This window comes from Ovis aries, chromosome 1, assembly GCF_016772045.2.
Source record: "Ovis aries strain OAR_USU_Benz2616 breed Rambouillet chromosome 1, ARS-UI_Ramb_v3.0, whole genome shotgun sequence".
Classification (NCBI taxonomy): Eukaryota; Metazoa; Chordata; class Mammalia; order Artiodactyla; family Bovidae; genus Ovis; species Ovis aries.
This window is the reverse complement of record NC_056054.1, coordinates 166,904,662-166,925,740: the sequence shown is the minus strand read 5'-3', so window position 1 is coordinate 166,925,740 and position 21,079 is coordinate 166,904,662. Positions and strand designations below refer to the sequence as shown.

The following is a 21,079-nucleotide window of genomic DNA, read 5'->3' as shown; positions in this document are numbered from 1 at the left end:
CAGTTGCTAAAATTCCACGCTCCCAATGCAGGGAGTCTAGGTTCTATCCCTGGTCCGGGAACTAGATCCTGAACACTGCAACTAAGAGTTCACATGCTGCAACTAAAGACAGAACATCCAGCATGTTGTAACTAAGGCCTGGCACAGCCAGATAAATGTTTTATTTTTTTAAAATTAGGAATTTATGTTTTATTTTTAACATAATGTTTACCTTGGTCCTAAAGTCAGGGGCGTATTTAAAACACTGGAGACATTCCTCTGAGAATAAAGCAAAGATATCCATTTATTCTACTACTATTCAATATCGTATTAGAGGTATTAAGAAATACAATTAGACAAAAATAAACACAAAAATTGATTAAAGTCATCTCTCCTTGCAGATGATATTATGGTACACCTAGGAAATTCTTGAGAATCAATGATAAAACTCTGAAGAATTTAGTAAGATAGCAGGAGACAGAACTAACATACAGAAACTGCCTTCATATCCTGAAATAACCAGCACATGATAGAGAAAACCTCATTTTAATAGCAACAAAGATGACTATTAAGGAAGAATTTAACAAGAAATATGCAAAGCCTATGAGAAAAAATTTAACACCCCCAAAACACAAAACCAGACTTCTGATTAGGATGGCTTAATATCATAAAGATATAACTAAAATCAGATCTTGATCTCACAAATGCACAAGAATATACTCCAAGTGGATTCGGAATCTTTAAATTTTAAAATGAAACAACACATTTTAAAATGAAGTACTACAAAAACAACAGTGAACGCATCTTTGACCTCAGTATAGAGAAAGGCTTTCTAACTACTAACAAAATTGAAAAGCAATAAGCAAGGTTCACTATAAAAAAAGAAAGCTTTCTGTATTACAAAGAACTCCATAATCAAAACCAGAGGCAACTAATAATTGGGATAGAATATTTATAGAATACACAAAGTTAAAAAATGACAGATTCCTAAAATTTGAGAAAAGACCAAAAACCCAATAATGGAATGAAACAGGCTATTCATAAAAAGAATCTCAAACTTCCCCTAAACCTATGAAAAGATATTCAGTCTCACTCATAGCTGCGGCTGCTGCTAAGTCGCTTCAGTCGTGTCCGACTCTGTGCAACCCTATAGATGGAAGCCCACCAGATACCCCCGTCCTTGGGATTCTCCAGGCAATAACACTGGAGTGGGTTGCCATTTCCTTCTGCAATGCATGAAAGTGAAAAGTGAAAAGGAAGTCACTCAGTCGTGTCCGACTCTGCGACCCCATGGACTGCAGCCTACCAGGCTCCTCCGACCATGGAATCTCTAGAGAGATGGAAATTAAAATTACTCTAACATCCCATTTTAAAAAACCTATCAGAGATGGCAAAAATTTAAAAAGCATGGCAAACACATTGTGCTGGAAAGGCTGTGGGAAGAGGCACTCATACATTTCTGGTGGGGAAACAAACTGGTACAATCCTTCAGGAGAATTTGACAATATCTAGTAAGAATAGATATGCATATGTATATGTACATGCACAGATATGTATATTTTGACCCACCATCCTACTTGTGGCAGTTTACCTGAAGGAAGATACGTCCCAATAAAAAAATAACACGTGTACAGGTTATTCAATTACAGCACTGAAATCGCAAAACACTGGAAATAACCTAAATGCCCATACAAATAAGAATAATTGCACTGACTATGGTATATTCCCACAGTAGAGTATTATGCAGCCTTTAAAAAATTTTTTTTGAAAAACTGTGGTAAAACTTTTTGAAAGGCAATATGAATTATATATCATGGTGATATATAGTATATTAATCTATAATATGGTCTTCCCAGGTGGCTCAGTGGTAAAGAATCTGTCTGCCAATGCGAGAGACAGAGGTTTGATCCATGGGTTCAGAAGATCCCCTGGCGAATGAAATGACAATTCACTCCAGTATTCTTGCGTGGGAAATCCCATGGACAGAGGAGCCTGGTGGACTACAGTCCAGAGGGCTCACAAAAGAGTTGGACATGACATAATGACTGAGCCCACACACATGCAACCTATAATATATAAATTTTACTGCTGTATAAAGCAAATAAAGATAGATCTCCATCAACTGGCATAGTTTCCAGGATATACTATGAAGGGTGGGGTGGGGTGGGGAGAATAAGAGTAACTATATTACATTTCATGTAAGAAATAAGGAGATATAATAAACACCCATTTATTCATTTATTCAAAAGGAAACAAGGATAAACCAAAAACCAAAGATAGATTCCTTATAGGGGATAGGTGCAAACAAGATAGAAAGGACAGGAGGAAGAGAATGAGAAAGAATAGGGAGGGACAATGTTTGTACAGTTTCAACTTTTAGACCTATGCTAATATTTCAAATAACATTAACAAGGAGTGAGCAGGAATTATGAAACACAAATGCATTACAATACAACCACCCTAAAAGGGGGAGCAAATAACTAACCTTTGTAAACCAGTATTTTATGTACTTTTAATACTATAAAGGAACTATATACAAACACTGTACTCTGGTTAGTAGTTTTTCATTGGGAAATTATGAATAACTCTGGAACTACCTTGTGTATTCTAGAAATTAAGCAAATAAGTGAAAAGATTATAATAGTCAAAGTCAGATTTCTTACTGTTGGACGAGTAATAAAGGAGAAAGACTAGAATGAATCTGGTGTTGGTGCTGTAATGGAAGTATCTATATGAACTCAAGGACATACATAGTATATACATACATATACACATACAATTAACAGACACAAATACATAACACCTAACAGATCTAGAAATTGATATAGATGTATATATACATACATACATATTTTTTCTAGCTCTGTTAAGCAGGCTGGAAGCAATGACACTTCAGTACCAAAGTGTACACTTAGTGCAGATTTTGGCTTCTAAATAGGTTCTGAATGGAACCATGGATGCTTACAGAAATCATTGATTCTAAGGTTAGAGAAGAGAAAATACGAGATGAGTCTAGAACATCTTCTGGTTCCAGAAAATATTTATGGTGACATGTCAAAAAGGCACAGGGGTCAATGCGAAGGGGTTTGCATGGGCAAATGTGGGAATCTGAGTAATAAAATATATGATAGTACTGCACTCTAACCTACAGAATAACATATAAACATATGAGGCCATTATCAACATGGTATTTGAATAAAGAATGCAGATGGAAATTTCCTAACAGAATTTGAACTACTTAAAGTAGAAGGAAAGATGAAAATAGAAAACTCATCATTTGGCAAACCCTACACTAACTGTTTCAGTAAAAAGCCTAAGGGAAAAAAACCCAGAAACAAAAACCATGAATGTCTGCAATTAGTGGGCAAAAGTATGAGAAATATGAGACAATAATTTTCCCATAAGATACTAATTACAAATTACAAGATACTAATTACAAATTACAAATTTGATATTGGATACATCTGGCAAATCCCACCCTAACCAAGTGGTCAAAATTAACATTACTAGGAAGAGGACAAACTGACATCATGTGCTTGCAGATGCACTGAGTATCCATCAGGTGTCTTACTTTTGCCGAAAGTGCATTAAACAATTTAAACATTAGGGAAACCCTAAACTGGGAGATCTTTTACAAATTGGCCTGTACTTTTCAAGAAGTCTAAGGTCATAAAAGACAAACTCCAGAGAGTCTCAGATTAAAGGAGTGTAAGAGATGACAACTAAACAATCTGTGCTAATGAAGTGAATCTTCAACTAGGGAGACACTGGAGCAAATGGTGAAATCTGAGTAAGGTCTGCAGAATAGTAAAAGGTGACAGTATTTTAATAATGTTAATTCCCTGATTTTGACGATCATCCTGTGGTTATGTGTGATCACTAGAAGAACAAGGGAAATACTTCATATATTTTTGCAATGTTTTTTAAGTTTGAAATTTTTTCAAAATGAAGTTGAAAAAAATTAAAAAGTATCATCTCAGCAAGAAAGTAACTTGAAAAATCGCTCTACAGTGTATCAAACTAACCTTGATAATTAGTTATAAAAAAAACAAATTCATAGCCTTCATTTGTAATTAAACTAGAAATGAATCTTAATTCTAAAATATAGTTCAATCTTTTCATTTACTAAGACTTGAGCTATTGGACAGGAGCATTATAAACATTAAGAAAATATTCAGAGATAATCAATGGCAGCCACTAGTAACAGAATACCTTCTAACACTTAAGATTTTTCAAAGATATGCTTTGGCTAGGACTTACTACAGCACACACTAGATGACATTTTGGCAGTAGAGGGAGGGGAGAATTTGGATTAAGTCTTTTCAAACCAGAGATATCATAATGCTCTCGAACTATGTGCTCAGTTATGTAGATTCCAAAAAACAATTTTAAATCTCCCATTACTTCAGCCAACAATCTGGGCAACAGTAATAACAACATGTCTCTTTGCTTAAAACAAACCCAGCAACAATTAACTGGAACAGAAAATAAGAACACTAATAGAGTTTGACAAATTTATTGGTATTTTAGTAAAGACAATCATCTTAGTTGTTTCTCTCTCCCATCTTGACTGTAGGTTGATATTTGAGTCAAGAAAATGAAATGTAGGAGAGGGATGTTATTTCAACATAAACATTAAAATGAACAAAAATGGAAAGTTTGCCTACATTAAAGCAAGTTAAATTCATGTATCTTGATATAATTAAATCATGTAAGAACTAATAGTTCTATATACATTTCCATTGTTTTACTTGGGGCTTACTCTAATCTCAAATCCAAGTGAACAAAGTATTAGGAATATATACAGGCTGCTTCTCTGGAGTTATTACTTATTAAAAGAGCTCAGCAAGTAGTTACCACCAATCAAACAGTCTGAAGCTGCCTCCAAATCTAACTTTGTAGTTTTCAAGGAAATCATTATACCATATGTTTCTTCTATGTGTCTATGCTTTAAAAGATGTGTTTAACTGTCACATTAAAAAAGAATTCATATACAATACAAAAATACAAAATAAACACAATCCTACAACACATAGATTAACAAAGTATATGTGGTCGAAGATTCCGTAAAATATGTTTAAAGATGCATTTTCTTCATTTTCAGTATCTAAAATGTGCTTTTGAGAGGCCACTGGTTAGCAAGTATACAGTTAAAGTAAACCATATTTTTGTGCTAAATAAGAATTCCTGTTAATAAGTTCAAATCAAATTGGATTTCACAAGTTAGTAACATAAATGCTTTGATAAAGTTACAGAAAGTGCATCTTTCTTATCTTCCATCTTCATACAATGTTGCTCCCCCCCTTTTTTTTTGGTGTTTATACCCTTTAAAAAATAAGAACAGCCAAACATTTAACTATTATGTACATTTAAATTTTTGGTGGTGGTTTGTTATTTTAAAAGAAACAGCTTCCTTATGATTTGCCTCAAGATCTGGTGGAAATGCTTACAGGAACTAGCTAATAACAAAAATCAAGAGAAGCACATTCAAAATACTGATTTACTTTGGTAGCAAATGGTTGTTTTTTGAAGACTAATGAAGATAGACAAGACCCTTAAAATGAAGTGGGCTATTTTAAATACTTAACAGTTTACATAAAATTTAAAAATGTTCTTTCTAAAGAGCTTAAGCATCTGTATCCACTGATAGCAATGCAATAACTAGTTAATGATGATGTGAAACTAAACAAATGCCCATTAGGAAAAAAAAAAAAAAGCTGTATTTTATCTAATTTACTTTCTCAGTCAATAGTCCAGTAACATTTTCCTCCCAATACAATACTCCCTTCTCTATAAGGCTGTTCCTGGGAGCCAGACAAGTTTAGGTTAATAAGGGAGTTAAGTTAGAGAGTAACTGCCTACAGTTTAAATAGACAACTTTTTGCTTCCCTCCTAATGTGCTAATAGTTGTGTCTAAAAAAATATGCAATTCTTAGAAAGGTACCATTTCTGAATTTTTTAGTATCTGTAACCTTTGGAAACTAATCGCATGAAACTACAAAATTAGTGAATGTCCCGAAATCTGTATATAAAACATAAGTTACCTCTAATTTCAAACTCTCATTTATTAGTGTGTCACTCAATATTTAAAAAAAGAAAAAGAAAAAAAAGGCGGCTCCAAAGATAGTCTTATACCATTCCTTAAAAAAGGAAACTGTTCCTTTTAACTTTACACCCACCCCACACCCCAATCTCAAAACACATCATTTAATTGTCTTGGTCATGGACATTTCCAAGATGAGATTTTATATTTCGCTCCCATAGCTTCTGGTTATCAGAAAACCCATGCTTTCCTTTATTGAAGGAATTTGGTCCTGCTGATGTTGGTGTATCCCTGTGTTAAAAGAAAGAAATTTATTTAAAATGTTATATAATGACTTTTGGGCCATGTTTTTAACTCTTTCAAAATGTCTGTTTAGCACCCATTATAAATGGAGGCCAAACATCAGAAGCTGCTACACATCTTTTTAAAAATACCCTTTCCACAGACCCAGTCCTAAAATTTCAGATTCAGTGGGCCTGAGGAAGAGCCAGGTAAATTTGTAGATTTAACAAACATTTAAGGTGATTTTGATAAACAGCTAAAGGTGGCAACCACTATACAGTTGCTTGTAACCCACTGTGGTTTAGTCCCTAAGAAGTGTCTGACTCTTGCAACCCCATGGACTATAGCCCGCCAGGCTCCTCTGTCCATGGGATTCTCCACGTAAGAATACTGGAGTGGGTTGCCATTTCCTTCTCCATGTAACCTGTTAACAGGGTCATTAAATCAATTTGGTGACCTGCCACCAGTATTTACAAAAAATGAAACAAAAAAAAATGAAGATGTATCACACATAAAATGGTTGTCATTTTATGACCATGCTTTGATGTTAAATGTTAAGATATATGCAGGTATAGATTTGGTTTATATTTTGGTTATAATGTCAGATGTATTTTTTACTTTAGAGTCTTGTATGAAAGGGAGGCCGGTAGACAGCCACTGGCACTGTTCCCATTGGAACCAAAGGCAAAGTCTTAAGACTGATGCTAAAAGACTTAGCACTTAGTTCTTGGGAGAATACACATTTGCCAGAAACGGGGACATGGTAGAGGCCGTTTTGAAGTGCAGCTTCCTTACTGACCTCTGAGTTATCCATTTATGCACAAAGACAAACTGAGTATCCGGTTAATATGAAATTAATGTTATCTCCATAATAACAAACAGGAAAATTTAAAGATGGTTTTTATCTTATTTTGATATTTAGCATCTGTATTACCAAGGAAAAAGGAGCATATACAATCAAGATTAAGTGGTGGGAATGCTACTGTAGGTGAGATGAGTGAAAGCCATTTCTTTATACTTGAAAAAAATTTTAAATCGGAAACACTTCTGTTTACTTGAAGAAATATAGATTACATGTATCTGAAAAGAAATAGCATTATATTGTAGCTATCTTTTCTTAAAATACAAATTTTCTCTTATCAGGAGAGATATACTGCTATATTAGAAAACAAAACTGTTTTGCCCAAATATGCAAGAAAAGCTTGAACACTAACAGACTATGTGCAATTTATTCTTGCTTTAAATTCACTATAATCTTCTACAATATTATACAAAAATTATACCTTCCAATATTCTTCATCCTCATCTTTGCTTCTGGAGGCATTTCCTCTGGTTCACTCTGGAAAAAAAAGAGACACAAAGCAATGACTGCATATAGATACAGCAGACTCTTGAACAATGCAGGGGGCGGTTAGGGGTACCACCCCCTGACCCAAATCTCCTCCAGTCAAAAACCTGTGTATAACTTTACAGTGAGCCCTCCCTATCCATGGTTCCACATCCAAGGATTCAATCAACTTGGGATAGTGTAGTACTGTAGCACATGTTTATGGAAAAAAAATCTGTGTATAAATAGGCCCATGCAGTTCAAACCTGTGCTGGCCAAGGGTCAACTATATTAAAATCAGTTGATACGAATAATGCTAAATTTTATATCCAACTGTAAATTTTGGTTAAAAAAGTATCTAATTTTAACTACATTAAAGAGACCTATACTTCAAGTGCTGAATCTGCAAAAAGAAAGAATTCTGGTAAAAACCTGATACTTTAGAACTAAAAGTAGTTGTTTACTAGAATCTACATGTTGTGTTAAATGCTTTAATATGCACTATCTCTGAAAACTCTAACAATCCTACCAAACGGGATGAGTGTCATCATTCAAATGTTGTAGCTGAAGTATGCATGGTTAACATGTCCAAAGTCACAAAACAGCTGGACACTAAAAAAATGCTCTAAACCACTTCACTGTATCGCTCCTTCTCAAAAATGTCTTCTTTCCTGTAAAGACATCTTGAAAGCTCATTCCTTACTGCTTTTCCACAGTTACAGCTGGTGAAAAAGAATGTGACAAGTGTCTTTTAGATGTTTTTATGTGTATATGTTACTGCTGAGATACATATTTTTTAAGCAGTCATCTCAAGATCCACCTTAAAGAGGTTTCTACTGGTCAAATCTGGGACAATTTGAGCATTATAGCCTATTGAATAGGCTACGCTTGTATAAATAAAGAAAAGCTCTTCCTTAAGTGAGACAATTAATAAACACAGACAGGAGGAAAGAATGAAAAAAAAATCACCATTTGGCAAACATAATAGAACTAATTCTGGTAACAATCATCAATGAATGTTAACATTCATGAATGAATGCTTAAGTAGATAGGTATTTTCATGTATTCTTAAAACATATCCCAAGATAAATTTTAATTATAAAAGGTAAAACAGTAATTTGACAGAAGAGCGATCTGGCAGTCACCACTGAACCCAATGATCAAAGGTAGCACTGCCAGTAACAGGACACACTGACACATGTGCTCCTGATATAATAGGCACTGGCAACCTGGCATCATTTCTGTGGGACACCGGCCAAGGGGAACGTGAATCTAACAATAAGGGAACATCAGACAAATCCAAACTGGGGAACATTCTACAAATTAAAAGAAACTAAAGAGACAGAACTGAAGAAGTATTTTTAAATTTCAAAATTAAACAAATGAACATATTCTCTGTCCACTGTATTTCAGGCTGAGATATATACCCAAGGCTAACTATGTTCCTCAGAAAAATAAGAATCAAATAAAGACTTTATTTCCTTTTTTTTGGCAGCACTGTAAGGCATGCAGGATCTTAATTCCCTGACCAGAGATCAAACCCACACCTCCTGCAGTGGAAGTACCGAGACTTAACGACTGGACTGCCAGGGATCATTACCATCTTACGGCAGAAAGAGTGCTGTCTGAACCTGTCTAAAATTTCTTTAAAAACAGGGAAGACAATACAGGACGAGAAACCAGAAAGCCAAGTTCTAGTTCTAAGTTCTAGATGACACTTGTGTGCATCAGCACATACTCATGCACTCATAGCTTAATTTCTCCATTTGGAAAATAAGAATAACCATAACACACAACTCACAGGGATATACGGAAGGTAAAATAAAGATATGTGCAAAGACTCAATTTGTTAGATATTCAACATAAGCATTATGTAGGTGCTTACAATTTTCAGCCTTTCTACTTCTGCCCATGCTATTCTCTTCTTCCTATACTGTCCTTCCCTGACATAATCTGTAGAGGTCAAAATGCTACATAATCGCTTAAGAATTCTGGTTAGACATGACAAAATATTAAATTTAAGTCGATGCTTTTCAAAAATTTTTTTTTGGGGAAGGGGACATAAAAAGTTTTTTCCTCAACAAAATACTACTTGGATTTCCAAATACCAAATAGATAAGAGAGCAGACATAAATAAAATAGCAGCAGGAGACTAGAGTCATGCTTGTTAGCCGGTTTGATTCCTGGGTCAGGACGATCCCCTGAAGAAGGGTTGGCTACCCACTCCAGTATTCCTGGGCTTCCCTAGTTGCTCAGAGGGTAAAGAATCTGCCTGCAGTGTGGGAGATCTAAATTTGATTCCTGGGCTGGGAAGATCCCCTGGAGGAGGGCATGCCAACCCACTCCAGTATTCTTGCCTGGAGCAGGGCAGAGCAGCCTGAGTGGGCTGCAGTCCATGGGGACTGGACTCCACAAAGAGTCAGACACAACTGAGCAACCAAGTATGGAATACCATAGTAGCTCCTGAGACATTTCCACAGAGCCCCAGAACTCTAAGAAATGGTTTAAAACCCTGTGATCTATATTTAGCCTTCACTTTACAAGTTGGAAAACTAAGGCTCCAAAAGGTAAACTGATTTAATTAGTTGCAGGCTCTCTATTGGTTAGTAACTGGACAGGACAGGAAAAGAACCTAGGTCTTCCAACTGCCAGTCCAGTGGTCTTTCCACAACACTGCATGCATCGAGTTACCTGGCCTCTCTTCCTCACCTAAATCTCTTGTATCATTTCATCTTTTCAGGTACTTTTGATTTTATCTTGGGCCATTTTATGTGTAAGTCCCTGTACTGCTAGGCTGAATTCCTAGAGGAACATGTCTGATTGATCTTTGTAATCTCATTGTACCTAGCATACAGAAAGCAATCAAATGTATAGAGTGAGTAAATGTCCAAGGGAGAATACAGTGATAACCACTGTATTTACCTATTGAGTCTCGATCATTCCATATTCATCCTTGCCTAAAATTTCTACAAAATCTCCAGGTGTCAAACACAGCTGCTCAGCATTACCACTTATGATTTGAAAGCTGATATCTTAATTTACAACAGTATTCCTTGGTTTGTCAAAACCCTGCCTAATGTTTGGGACAGAGGAGCCTGGTGGGCTGTCTATGGGACTGCAGAGAGTCAGACATGACTGAAGCAACTTAGCAGCAGCAGCAGCAGATTTCTTCTCTTAAATACTCTTGCCAATCACTCCAGCCCCACGTTTTGTGCTCCTCTGAAGGTTAATTCTTATCCAAATTGTTCTTGGGAGCTATTACTCAGGTACTCATAGCACACATATGTATTATTACTCATAGTAAGCATTTGTTGATTTAAATTCCTTGCTCCTCAAAGTCTATTTTAAATAATCCCCCAACCAAATTACTAGAAATATCCAGATTGTGCAGATGTCATTAGAAAAAAAAGAAAAAACACACACAAACCCAAACTGTTAAGAGTTGCCAAAAAAAAAAAGTTTACTAGTACCATTAATATAACTTGACAATTTGCCACTAATGTTGTCCTAAAGAACAGGTTAAAGTAAAACAAAGAAAACTAGTTATCAACTTACATCTTCATCTTCATTAAAAGCTGCTGCTACTGAAAGGGTTTTTGGAGCAAGAGTTGGAACCGGTTCTTTAGGCTTCTGAAGAAGAAACATTAGAAAGAGTATCATCACATAATGTTTACACAGGCTTATTTAACGACAGGAATAACATCTTCAAAGATGCAACGTTACATTTTCATAGAACCATATAGTAAGGAACTAAGAACAAACTTTGGAGAAATCCATCTTCTTTCTTGAAAATGTGGGTTATCAACAGTAGATTTTACTTTATTAATCATATGGCCATTTGTTTTCCTCCTGTCCAAGATTTTCTAGTTAGGATCTATAATTTAATATCATTTACATAAAGGTACTTAGCACAGGTTAAGAGAAAATGAATATCAACACTTGCCCATAGTAACATTAAAGTTAAGCACAGATTACCCTGAGAAAGACACCAAGATTCATCTTTCCCTATCAGCTGGCTGCCACTGTATAGTGGCACTCAGAGATCCGAGGGGTACTGAAGTGCTCACGAAGTACCCAAGCCAGAAAACCTTTACTTCAACTTGCATATTCTATTGTGAGGTCCTGTTAACTAGATCTCTACTAAACAGACTTAAATCTCCCCCTGCCTTCTCAGCTTACTGGTTACCACGTTACGAACACCTAAGGCCCCTTAGCATTTCTTGCCTGAACTATGTTAGATTTACCATTTTCCTGGCTTCTGTTGTTTTTATCCCTCTAATTCTCTATACTAGTACCAGAGTACTGCTTCTAAAATGCAAATCTGTTTAAAGGGTCTACAATAGTTCCATGACTCCTCTAGAACCTAAAGACTAAAACCAAATTTTCTTATGGACCTTTATGTCCTTTATGATTTGGTCCTATGGTCTTATTTGGAGGGCTTTCTAACCCTCCATTTAACTACTAAACACTTCGTAACAATGAACAATTTCCTGAATGCATCATGTAGCTTCACATTTAAATTGCCTTTGTATAAGACACCTTGAGCATTCTGTGGGCTCTTCTGCAACTAAGGAACCCAAGGCCACAGCAGTGAAAGCACTGAATCTTAATCACTGGACTGCCAGGGAATTCCCTGCATCAAACTCTTTTTTATCTGAGTCCTTTTGCCTCTTTCCTGTATTTAAAGTCAGCTCTAGCATCACCTCCCCAATAAAATCATCTCTGAGCTGCTGAAACAAAATTAACCATCCCTCTTATATAACATAAACATCTTTATAAAGTGTGTACTTTTGAAGAAATGAAAATGTTCATTTGGAAATTATGCATAGTGACTCCAGAAAACCCCCTTTATTCTTAAAACATGTCATGTATTTGATGTTTTACATACAACATAAGACTCAAGTATTCGCCGGTGGTTTGACTATCTTTTCACATCATATAATCAAAAGCAACAGTTTCAACTATTTTCACATCCTACATCTCACTTTACCAAGATTATGTTTACACTTTGGTTTATTTTATGAAAAAAAAAAAAAAAAAAGTTTGTTTTCTAAAGGTTTAAGTTTTAGTGAATAGGCCTTTTTAAGCATAACCTTCCTAACTAAAATGATCAGCAATTACTAAATCATTTCAATGACTTAGAAAAAGTAGGGATATGGGTATCTGACTTATGTGGTATGTTCAACCACAGTAAAATCTATTACCAAGGGGAACACCTATATGAGAAGTGTACATGAGAACCACATCTTTAATGACAATCAAAAAAAGTAAATATTTATGCAGGTTATAAAAAAACAGATTAAACCAAAAGAATCAGCTCAAGTAGAAAGAAGAATCATGAAATAATGAAGTTATAAGCTGAATGCCTTTTGTTCAGACTAAATTTTTTACAAAAAGGAAGAAAAGGCAAAACAGCATATGGCAGGAGGGGGGGTTCTAAGGAATAGTAGCTTTATGAAAACTAGACATGTAGCTCAAACACACACACTCTAGTAGGAATCTGATCCATATTTTTTCTCCTGATCCATTTAAAAATCTTTGAACATCTAATGAAGATATCAAGCTGTATGTACTTAGCAACTGAGCATTAATTTTCACAGGACATGAATAAACCAAAGCAATTTTAGGATTATACTCCTTACACAAGAATGTATAATCATATTCTAAAGTCAACAGCAATATGCTATTAAAATAACTTCCTTTTTCTTAAAGAGGAGACCTATTTAGTTGAATCACAGGAAATTATCACTTCTGTAGATCAGAAATAGTCCAATGTCTAATGCTTCAATCTTATATTTCAGTTATTTTCCAGACACTCAACAGTTAATAAGTACTAATTTAAGGTTTACATCTAAAAATAAGAAATCAAAAGTTGATCCACAAAGGACTATTATCATAGGTTTTAATACTCAACATCCATTTGTAGCTCCAAAGTAAGTTAATCAGGAAGCTCTTATTAAGCAGTACCTTACTCACATTTATCTTTTATGACACAAATGATTTCTAGAGATGCTATTTTTTAACATCACTGGAATTAAAAGATAAACATTTTTCAGAGGTTTTGCACAAGTTAGGAAATTATAAGCTAGTCATATATTCCCTACAATATGTGTTCCTTCTCATATTCCAAACCTTTTTAAGAAACAGCTGGAGTTATAATTCATCCAGACTAATAATTTCTTAAATACTTACATGTTGTAAGTTCATGCACCAACGTATCATCTTATACTTAATTTATCATAATCCAATAAAAGCAGGTTTCCAAAACACATCCTTAAGACCCATTATAAATATAATATATAAAATAACTCACACTTGAGCCAAGTTTGATGGATATGGCTGAGGCTTTCTTTGTCGTCTGACTACCTATGGCAAATCCAAACTTGGAGATCTTTGTAGGCTTTGTTGGGAGGTCTGCAGTTTCATCTTCAGCTGATCGCTTCTCAGCGCTGCGACTGGAATTTTCCCCTCCATTACTGGAAGAAACAGTCTTAGTTTTCACAGGTTTTTCTGCTTCTTCTTCAGGTCCTGGTGAAGTCGAAACAACTTACCAAGATGAGCTATTTTTACTGAGCAGATTGATGGGAGCAGCAACCTCAAAAAGCATCGTTATAAGGAAGATACCTCTGCAGTTGTCACCTACTGACCCAACAGTCTCTTCCACTGTTTGTTAGAGTATACAGCAGGAACTGAGATTGTGTGGCAGTAGAAGAGGCTCCCATGAATTAACTAGCATAAAATACAGAGCAATTTAAAATTATAAAAATAGAGTTCACAAAAGACCCTTCAACTAAATACTCTACATTGCATAATAATCTAATTACCTGTGGAATTTTGCTTTTCATAAATTAAGAACTATAAACTCTTCTACATGAACTGGTTTGTTGGCAATTAGTCACATCATAGAATACATTTGACTAATAAAACACCTAATATTCTTCAATAGTATACTACTAGTTATACAAAGTACCTTTTTATGACCAGCCCGTTATGTCCCAAACTACATAGTACAGCCTGCAGTAACTTTCTTGAGTGGCGTGTTCTTCATGAACATTTCACACAATCTTTAGAAAGGAACTTCAAGGAAGACATCAAGGTCATCCCCTCTTTAGTAACTTAATTCTACTCTCAAAGCTTGATTATCATCTGTTTAGCCTATTCTTAAAGAGTGATCAACAATTATATTTAGGTTCACACATTTTTTCATCATAAAAAAAGATGAGCTAAAAACGATAATTTCTAACAGAAGGCACACACATGTAGACATGGAATGCAAGATGTCTTTCACTAATTTTGCTTGTTTATATTAACAAATGAAATGAGTTAACATCTTGAACGTTACACATGAAGGCTATTTAAGAACATACTGGGAAGCAAGACAGAAGAAAATTGGCTGATTATTAAATATTTTCTTTCTCAAGTTTACCAATTTACCCTATACAATGTATACCAGATGAATATTTATAGAGAAAGAGAAGATTCTCTAAGGAATGACCCTGACAACAGTTTGGTAAACATGACAAAAAGCAAGAATGGGTGGAAAAGGGGAAATCAAACAGACTGACGAGTAATAAAGGACAAGAGGTTATAGATCCCAATCTATATAATTTTGGAATGATGGGGCAGCTAAATTAATTAGCACTTTGAACAGAACATTTGATTTTGTTTACAGGAAAATAAAAAATTCTTTATTACCTTTAGACAAGGGGTGAAAGTTGTAATAACAATGTAGGGGAGAAATTAAGCAGTATTAGGTTTGGGGATTTCCTTAGGAAGGAAAGAGCATTATAATGGCTGGCTGAATTCACTTATTTAGATATAAAATTACAAAAGCACTCAAAGAATAACATTGCTACTCAATATTTGAAATATAGAATTCAATTTAGAATTTCTTAAGACAGTATTATACAAACATTATTTTTCAGTCTATCACTAAAATCATTTATGCCAAATTTTATTCTGTATCCTTAGAGTTTTAATCAAGTATGAATTTACAGTAAAACCCAAACAGTCATAACTACTACTTCTCTGTGACTGGCACAGCTAAAACTGAAAACTTATTGGCTCTATGTATTGAAACACATTAAAAAAAAACAACAACCCACTGAATTTCCATATAGAAGCAATCTATACACCACTAAAGGCACAAGTTTGTGCAGTCACAAACTCCGAAAAACATCAAAACAAGCAGCACAAAGAACATTTAGTCTTGATTCTAGTGTAACTCTGATCTTTGAACTGTGACTCAAGGACTATCATATTCTAGGAATCCTTTTACCCAAAAAATAGTTCGGGAACAAAGAATCTAGAAAAGTCAAAGCATAAATATGAGGAAAAGTGAAAAGGATAGTTATTACTATAATATTAAGAACAACATTGAGTGTGACAACTAACTGAACTAGTCTGTGCTAATAAATGGAACGTAATACTATCTGTCCACTCCTATGATGTCTGGGGAAGATTTCTATAATTACTGCTCTAGAAAAAGGTAACATGTACAGAGGAGTTGAGAAAACTACAATTAACTAATCAACTGCTAGCAACCCAAATTTTATCCACATCTGTGTTCCTGTCATCTGAAGAGGCAAACTATCAAGACCATTATAAAGTGTTTTAAAGTCCATTAAGTGTTTTCCCTTATATACATGTACTACTTTAGCAGTTGTTTGGGCGGGTGAGGCTTGCAATCATGAACTGCTGTTTTCAATTTATTTAATGAGATGTTTTCTATTCTGGCACTGTGGAAAACAAAATTTTGAATGGTCACAGATTAGTAATGTGAAAAATCTTAGCAATGTGACTTACATTTTAAAGAGTGAAAAAATATGCAGTTTAAAAAAAATCACTTTATAACAAACATGGACAGTTTTTAAATTATTAGATTAATTATCAAGGAGTATCTCAATAAGAGATTTTATCTAGTTTGTATTCTGAGCAAATAAAATGCATAGATTAGTTAATGTGAAATCAAACTACACACAGTACTAGCATTTTTTTTTCTCGTCTTTCATTGAATAGTTGAGAAGGAGAGGTGGGCCTTGGGAGTCAAAAAGGTACCTTATTTTGAAAAAATTACCTAGTAAGTTTTAAGTCCATAAGGATACCCTTCATGACCCATTTGCATTCTGGTAGCTTCTTTGTCTGAAAAAAAGTGTACATCCACGTCTCTAATAGGACTGGTATGCAGTTTAAATGAAAATATATTCAAGACCCTCTTGACAGAAGAAATGCCAATTTCATTAACGTAGTTATTAGAAACATAAAATAGCTTGAGGTGAGTATGATTACAACATGAATAGCTCTAAAATTTCTACTTGTTCCAAGGAGCTACAAAAATTTAGCCAAAGGGAAGAAAAAAGAGAAAAGCTACCCAAAGCCTAACCCTTAACATTATCCCTCCCCTTAAAGGTGAGAGCAGGTAGTTCAAGTAAGTAGCTTCTCTTATTAATATAAATTCATGTTAACTTCTTAAAAAAATACTTATATTTCCAATTTAATGGACTGTTCAGTAGGAGTTAAAAATCAGAAAAATCCCCAGGTAAGCCCCCCCAATACAAACTGGCTAAGTGTTAAATAGTGCCTACTTGCCATAAAATTTTATCAGTTGAGCAATATCCATGGATGGCATGAATGTTTAAACTGATTTTTTGGTACAACTTCATTAAAAACATGTCATTCAAAAATGGTTAACATGTAACTACTATTTTCTTATAAAGGAAAGCACACTCAAGGCATTATGTAGACGTTATTAAAGAATATCAGCCTAAGTCACTAACAAGGAGACAACTTTTGATAGCAATTAGTAAAAAAGGTAATTTTGTATCACTCTCATCACAAAAATATGCTAACACAGAAACACCAATATTCATACTACAGAATAAATTATCCCTAACTGAAAGGGTGGTGGATATATTACACAGTGGAATTATGCTGACACTTATGGTACATTTTTCTGTTTTGTTTTGGCCACTTCAGCCACGTGTGGTGTGAAATCTCAGTTCCCTGGGCAGAGACTGAACCCAGGCCAGGCAGTGAAACCCTGGGAATCCTAACCGCTAAGCCCCCAGGGAATTCCCTCAAACTACATTTTGGCTCACATTAAACACAGTTACTCTCATTCAAGACAAAAAACCATTCTTAAACGGCAGTCTAAAAGTCAGATAAGGCTTTTTAGGCTACAGATCTTTGTTTTTTCTCAAACTAACTTTTAAGTGTAATTTTACTTGGTAACTTCCAATTTTGGCCACAAAAAGCCGCTAAAGAGGTAGTACTAAATGGTTTAAACTGTTGTTTCATAAGCTGTTTTACTAGTAAAATAACAACAGAAAAGAAGGGAGGGGAGTGGAAACGGTCAAAGGAGTCTGGGTTCAAGTAATAGCACCTTATGTATTTTTAAAAAAGGAAATTCTGGGTTCAAAGTAACCAAATATTACACTTTTTTTCAATTTCGTTCCCAAGTTAATTCACATCAAACTTGTTAGGAGGTCCTAACAGTCACCTTCATATACTACTAATTTTCTGTATTTTCTCATATTAAATACTGTGGTGGTACTTAAAACGTTCTAAAGACAGTATCAGCTCGCACGTGTTAAATTAGCCTTGTTAGGACAAAGGGACGGGAAAGCTAGAGAGATTACATGATGTTTCTTTTCCTTAATGCACAAGACCCAAATTTAGAGGGTTGGAGGTGACAGAATAAAGATAGCTGCAACCTGAGTTGACATCGTATCAAATAGGGAAGAGTCACACTAGCCTATTTAGCCACCTAAATATCTGGCAGGCAGCTGGCTGGCAACAGCCTAGCACATAAAAGGCAGACAGTTCAAAGAAAGGCAATCAAACCCTAATCCTAGACCCCAAAGATTAAACCAGGAGACAGGCAAAGGTATTCCTCTTTGCTTCCATCGCCTCGACCCAGCCCTTACAGGATTAGTATTAGGCTTAAAAATGAAGGAATGTAAAAGGCCAGGACAGTCCACTTTCTCAGTGAAAAGGGAGCAGCAAACTAACTCCTAGGTGTAACTGAGAGGCCGGCACCGTCGGAAACTCGGCCCGCGGCCAGTTCCTGCGGTCACTGCTCCGTGACTCGCACTGAGAGAGCGCGCGTGTGCGTTTTGTGTGATGTGCGTCTCCGGTGTGGCGGTAGCGGCTCGGGCACCGCCACTCCGAGTCCCACCCCGAGTTCGGTCCCCCTTTCTGGTGCCCATCTCCCTTCTCTTCGGAAGCAGGGTCTCTGCTGGGGCCAGGAGGTGACGAACAGTGACCGGCTCTTCCCTGGTAAGGAGGCGATGTGGGCCCGGATCCCAGTGGGCCGCACCGGGCGTGCCCGGGGCTCGTCTGGGCCCAGCACCTGGCCGGGTGAGAGCCAGATGCGCCCATTCTCGCCCCAGTCTACTCCCCCCACCCCGGGAAGCTCAAAGAAAGGCTCAGAGCATCCCACATAGCCCGCGACGCTGGGGTTGTGTTCACCTCCGGCGGCTCCAGCTCGCTGCGGCTTCTCAGGCTTCTCCTCTCCCGCCTTCCCGTCCGCCATTTTCCCCGCCGCGGCCTCCCCTGCAGCCACGCCAAAGACGTCACGGCCCCGCCCAGCAACCATTGAGCTTCAGAGCCAGCCGTGGAAGCGTCAGCCTAGAGCGACCGTAGAGAATGAAGAGAGGCCTTTTCAGAAACGGAAGTGGATATGATATCATCAGCGAGCCGCCTATGAGGGAAGGGCGGGGTAGGTTGGGTGGTCCTGTAGCCAGTTTATGGGGGCTTTGCTAGGGGTCGGTTAGATTTTCTTGGTCGAGGGGCGGATTGAGAAAAGTGAGAGGTGAGAGCGTAACCCTGGAAACGGTGAGCTTCTGTGAGGTTTCTGCCAACTGAGGTGTGGTTGCAGCTGAAGCTGGCAGGATCTCTTCATTCTGGTTTTGCTGGATCCTGTGTACCTATTAAAAAAAAAAAAAACGAATTCTTTTTCCTACTTAAAAGGGAAATCCACGTTTATCTAGCGCCCCCTTGTGTCATACCCTATATCGTTTAATCACCGCTACTGTTTAATTGGAACAGTAATCCAATGCGAGACGCGTGTTTGATCCCTGGATCGGGAAGATCCCCTGAAGCAGTAAGTAGCAGCCCAGTTCGGTGTTTTTGCCTGGAAAAGCCCATGGACAGAGGAGCTCTAGGGCCTACAGTCCATGGGATCTCAGAGTTCGACACAAATGAGCGACTGAGCACACACACAGCACACAATTAGCTGTGAGAGTTGAGGCCAAAGAAAAATTTGTCTAAGGTTATGGAGGCAAGTGGTAAAACTAATTTTTTTCTGCAAGGGATTTCTGTGTCAAGAAACTTTATTACCTAAAGATCGCAGTAGTTTCTGCCTTTCTTAAAAATCTTTAGTTGATTCTCCGGGTTTGCAGAATGAAATCCAAGCATCATATTGGGCCCCATCCTAGCTTTTCAGCTTCATCTTCCCTTTTTGTCTATATTTATACTGCCCTCTTGCTATTCCTTACCTATAGAACTGTAGTTACTGGGTTTGCTGTCAGTGTTACAGAAATTGGTCTTAAGGAGTTAGAACATGGGTTTCAATCCCTTTACTGACTGAGTAAACCTTCAGCATTTCTTACTGTCTACAGGCCTGAGTTTCCTTCTCTATAAAACAGAGAGAATAATTTGTACATCCTCAGAGGGTAGTCTTGGGGATCAACTGTGATAATACAATGCCTTGCTTTGGTCACTTTGTACTTCCCTCAATATATTTATGTATTTAAAGGTCTTCCTAGATGGCTCAAAATTTCTTTGCCCACAGAGACCATTTAAATAATTTATTTTCTTTACAGCACTTTATACGGCTCATTTCATGTGAAATGTGCTCTGTAGCTGTGAGTGGATGACTTGTCAGGGTCCTAGTCTAGGGAAAGCAAAAAGAATGAAGATGTGTTCTGTCACCATGACAGAAGCAGGGTGGTTTGCTGATACGGTGATTTGAAGCCTCTGGTTCATCAACTATGACAATATGTAAAAGTGCCCAGCAAAATATTTTACATAGTGTGCTAAGTTGCTTCAGTCGTGTCTGACTTTGCAACCCTGTGGACCATAGCCTACCAGGCTCCTCTGTCCGTGGGATTCTCCACGCAAGAATACTGGAGTATTTGCCATGCCCTTCTTCAGAGCATCTTCCCTACCCAGGGATCTAGCCTGCATCTCTTATATCTCCCGCATTGCAGGTGGATTCTTTACTGCTGAGCTACCAGGGAGCATGTAATTAATTCATGTTTGTTTCTTTTTCTTAGATGTGCTCTTCAAAAGTTACTTAATGGATGATACTCTCTTGTTTTGTTTGGGGGCCACCCTAAGTGGCTTTTGGGACCTTAGTTCCCCAACCAGGGATTGAACTAGGGCCCTCAGCACTGAAAACATGGAGTCCTAACCATGGTATGGCCAAGGACTTTCTGAGACACTCA

At 36.7% G+C, this 21,079-nt stretch overlaps 1 protein-coding gene across 2 annotated transcripts; it reads right to left on the bottom strand.

Annotated features, from left to right (window-relative positions):
- Positions 1-259: 259 nt before the first annotated feature.
- On the bottom strand, positions 260-19,197 carry PCNP (PEST proteolytic signal containing nuclear protein). 2 transcript variants are annotated; one of them, XM_027979611.3, is made up of 5 exons: positions 19,101-19,197; positions 13,945-14,159; positions 11,187-11,261; positions 7,588-7,643; positions 260-6,313 (listed from the first exon to the last, which is right to left on the bottom strand). In XM_027979611.3, the coding sequence occupies exons 1-5, from the start codon at positions 19,162-19,164 to the stop codon at positions 6,187-6,189; spliced, it is 537 nt and encodes a 178-aa protein (XP_027835412.1). In that variant the 5' UTR covers positions 19,165-19,197; the 3' UTR covers positions 260-6,186. The 2 variants fall into 2 exon arrangements, with proteins under 2 accessions (XP_027835412.1, XP_042088830.1); XM_042232896.2 differs by lacking the exon at positions 19,101-19,197 and adding an exon at positions 14,183-14,359 and having other exon boundaries at positions 13,945-14,107.
- Positions 19,198-21,079: the final 1,882 nt, after the last annotated feature.